At 26.6% G+C, this 4,602-nt stretch overlaps 1 protein-coding gene across 1 annotated transcript; it reads left to right on the forward strand.

Moving 5' to 3' along the window:
- The first annotated feature begins 1,186 nt into the window (after positions 1-1,186).
- LOC101503398 (dehydration-responsive element-binding protein 3-like) lies at positions 1,187-2,210 on the forward strand. The gene has a single exon (XM_004498409.4). It carries the CDS (start codon positions 1,294-1,296, stop codon positions 2,080-2,082), a length of 789 nt encoding a protein of 262 aa, XP_004498466.1. The 5' UTR covers positions 1,187-1,293; the 3' UTR covers positions 2,083-2,210.
- The last annotated feature ends 2,392 nt before the right edge of the window (positions 2,211-4,602 follow it).

Here is a 4,602-nt window from a genome sequence, read left to right on the forward strand (position 1 = left end):
AACCATATTACACTAAGACAATAGATAAAATATTGTCGTGCTCAAACAATAAAATAAAAAATAAAACACAAAATAAAAATATATTCAATTTATAAAAACCTTTTATTTAATTAAAATGAGATAAAAAGAAAGTATTTAAATGGTGGTTTCCAACCAAAATAAATAACTCTATATCTTCCATCTCCAATTAATAAAGAAAAAGAGAGGTACTTTATATTTTCCAAACCTAGAAGAATCAGCAGCTGGCTAAAAAGATGAATTCTTCAAGAAAATTAAGAGCTAAAAGAATGAAATTATTCTATTCAATCAAAACAATATGTAGAAGAATTAGAGATACTTTTATATTTTTTATTTTAAATTAGAATCTTCTAATAAAGAATTTGATTTAAAAAATTTAAATCTACATGTTTTGCGAGTTTGTACAATCGAAGAACAACTTTTATTTATTACTGGAAATTGAATTCAATATTTTTTAAATTTTTATTGTAATTTTATATTATAATTTAAATAATTTAACTCTCTTAATTAAATTTAATTAAAAATTTATATTTTTTATTAACATACTTGTGTCTTAATTTTTTTAATTACAATATCGTATTTCATATTTATACCAATATCTAGTACCGTATCCGTACTTATGCATCGTAGTCAAGAAATATAAATCCATCAAATTTCCAATTCACCCTCTTTCAAATTAAAAAATCTCTAATTAAAGAGAATGAATGAGTGAAAATATATATTTTTCTAATAGGATATTAGAACTCTCAACATATGTATTTTACGCAAATATAATAGTATTATGATAATAAATAGTCCAACAAATCTTAAATTAAAAAAAAAAAAAAAAAAACTAGTTTAATTAAACTGAAGTCTATAAAAATAAAAATGAATTTACAATCCATTTATGAACACATTTTTCAAACTATATCTTATGGGATAGAAAACTCTCACCAACTTGAAAGGGACCAAAGTAATGTGACATAGTGAATAGTGTGTAAGTGTACATAGTAGAACCAAAAGGAAATTTGCGTGGCATAAAGAACGGAAGAAGAGGGGTGACCCATAGATTTAGTATTACTATTTTGTACCCACTGAGTCTTGCAGGCTGGCCCATTTCCCTTGTGGGTCCTCCCTCAACCTTTATAAGTGTTATATGACTCATTCATAACTGACCCCAAAAAATAAATACACATATTTACAAATTAATGCATATATACTAGCTCAATTTCCTCTCTTGCATGCCTACTTAAATATCTTCTCTTTTTTTTCTCCCTTTCAAATAAATCATTAACAATGAGAGTTTCATCACAAAATTCAGAAACCGAAAGTTGCTCAAATTCATCACCAACATCACCATCAACAAACTCAATTCAAGATCAAGAATCCGACAAAAAGACCAAACGCAACCGCGACTCTAACAAACACCCCGTGTACCGAGGTGTTCGAATGAGAAACTGGGGAAAATGGGTGTCTGAAATCCGCGAGCCTCGAAAGAAGTCGCGGATTTGGCTTGGCACTTTTCCCACAGCTGAAATGGCTGCCAGAGCGCACGATGCTGCTGCGCTCTGCGTCAAAGGAAACTCCGCCATTCTTAATTTTCCTCACCTTGCTTCTTCTCTTCCGAAACCCGCTTCTTTGACACCTCGCGACGTTCAAGCCGCAGCGGCTAAAGCAGCTCAAATGGACAACAAAATTGAATTATCATCGTCCACATCATTATCATCGTTCTCATCATCGACAACGTTGTCATCAGCATCATTGACAACGTTGTCATCAGCATCGACAAGTCTATTAATGAAAACATCAGTATCGATGTCTTCATCAGTAGACTTGTCGACAACTTCTGAAGAAGAATTGAGTGAGATTATAGAGCTACCCACGTTGGAAAACGGTTATGATGTTGGAAAGGAAGAGTTTGTGTTTGTTGACTCACAATCACAAGACTATTCTTGGATGTATCATCAACCAATGACGTGGCTACAAACAACAGAAGAAGATGGTTGTTGTGGTGGCGGTGGTGATCATGGGTTTGTTAATAATGACTTTGTAACTAGTTTCGAGAGTTTTCTCTGGAATTACTAGGTTCTTGTCTTTCTTTTCTTTCTTTCTCTCTGTTCCTGTCTTTTTTTGTGAATGTTTCTATTTTATTTTATTTCATTCATATAATAATTATATTAATAATTAATGTATAATGTCACTCTTTTTCTCTCTCTCTTTCTTTCTTTTTTATTTTATTTTATTTTATTTAATCTTTTTGGATTCTAAGCCCTTCATGGTTTTTTATAAAAGGAGGGCCATGGTATGATTTTCTGTTTCTTTCTTTATATTTTAATTTTAATCATCTTTGTTTTTTATGTGTATTAATATCCTTCTTTTGTCTCCATCATAAAAAAAAAAACTCCTTCTTTTGTCTGATTGTAAATGTTTATTGAACTGAGGGAAAAGGCAATAAATTTTTCCCCTGTTATGGCAGAAACTATATGTTGACTCCATAAATAATTTAAAAAATTACCTTATTTAAGCTTGAGATATTTATGTAAGATCAAGAAATCAGAAACTATGTGATTGTCTTCAATGTCTGAGTTTTAAGCTTGAAAGAACAATAGTGACCTAAGAGAAAGAATAAAAAAATTGAGGTATACGTACACCACATTAGGAGAATCTTGATGATGATGTTGTTGACCATTTTCTAATTGAATTTGAATTATTGGAAAGATAAATATATTGACAAATCCTTTTAGGCAAGTTAAGTTAATTAAATTAATTGACAATTAATACATTATTTATTATTTAGCTTCGTATATCTTAATATAAACATCATTTTAGGCAAGTATTTCATGAGATCAGATGTTAAAAGTGATCTATTTTTGGCACAAATTAAAAAGTGTTCTCATCACAAATATCGCTTTTTTAAATATTCAATAAATAAATAAAGTCATGATATCTAGTAAACTCGTGAAGGGACGATAAATTTAACTCATATTCAATTCATAAACTTATAAAAATAACTACATCAAAAAATCTTATGAATGACACGTATACATAATAGAACACAATTATCGTTAACATAAATTTACGATGGACTACAAAATTCTTCTTCAAGAGATTTAATATTATTTCATTCTAAAGACTGAATTTAAATTTAAGATATTTGGTTAAATTGAAAGATACTCTTACCATCTTTTTCAAGTGCTATTGGGATTTCTTAATATTTACTTTAAGGCTAAATAAACATAACATTGTAAATTTAAATGGTGAAGAGTTTGATTCTTGAACCAAACATATGGAGACAATGCTTTTAAGAGGGAAAAATCACTTTGAGGCTGATATACTTTTAGAGAGAGAATTCACTTTGTCCTTTAAGTGCATTTGATTTGCTGAAATTTAAGTGATTTGACAAAAATTGAAATTTTTATTTTTCACTAAATAATTTGTCTCATGTACAAGTTATTTACCAAAATAAATTTTTTACTTTAAATTGAAAAATATTTTCTACCTTAAGTATTATATGTCCTCTCTCTGTCTCAATATCTGTCTTTTTTCCTCTCTCAATTTCTCTTTCCCATATTTGTCTTTTTTCCTCTCTCTCCCAACTCTCAATATCTCTTCTCTCCTCTTTACATCTCTCATCTCTCTCTTTCTCCCAACTCTCAAGATATCTTCTCTCCTCTTTCTATCTCCCGTTTCTTTCACACTCTCTTCCCTTTAATGCTTCTCTCTTTTCATTTTTCTTTATGAATATTTATGTATATATTATAAAAATTATCGTAGTAAATTTTATATTATATTTATTGATTTATTGTGTTGTCCATTATCTACTAAACATAAAACAAGATAAAAGATAGGGAATCATAAGATAGGGAATCACAAGATAAATTTTATATCATATGTTTGATAACAAACTATATAATATTATTTTATCGTATCATATGTTTGATAACAAACTATATAATATTATTTTATCGTATCATATTTTCTTACATAACTCAACATGGTATTATAAAATATATATAATAAATAACTAAATGATAAAATTACATTTGGAAAACATTTAAATATATAATTTTTTAAATAACTTATAATACTTTTTAATCAACAAAAAATATTAAAATAATTAAATAAGTAATGAAATAAATTTATATTTGAAAAATCCATCAATACTTTTAAATAAATAATTTTGAGTTTTTCTATAAAAAGAAAATCATAAATAACAAATAATTCAATTTTATATGTTATATAAGCAAAATCATGTACATGAAGAATTACTCTCGTAAGATAATTAGATGATTATATAGTTTTTATAAAATTAAAATAAATATTTTATATTTTTATAATTTTAAATAATAATTTCATTTTTCAATATTCTATATGCAAGAGATTTTTAATTTATTAGATTATATAAAATAGAATAACTATCCTTGTAACAATATCATTTTTTTAAAATTAATTATTAATATTAATTTTGTAACTCAACATCAAATTTTATTAATTTTTCATTTATATTTATATCTTATTACATTTTAATTTATCTTAATATCAAATGTATATTGGAAAATTTAATTTAATTTTTTTCTTATTATCACATAAATTTTAAAAATTCTG

The sequence above is a fragment of the Cicer arietinum genome, chromosome 4, assembly GCF_000331145.2.
Source record: "Cicer arietinum cultivar CDC Frontier isolate Library 1 chromosome 4, Cicar.CDCFrontier_v2.0, whole genome shotgun sequence".
NCBI lineage: Eukaryota > Viridiplantae > Streptophyta > Magnoliopsida > Fabales > Fabaceae > Cicer > Cicer arietinum.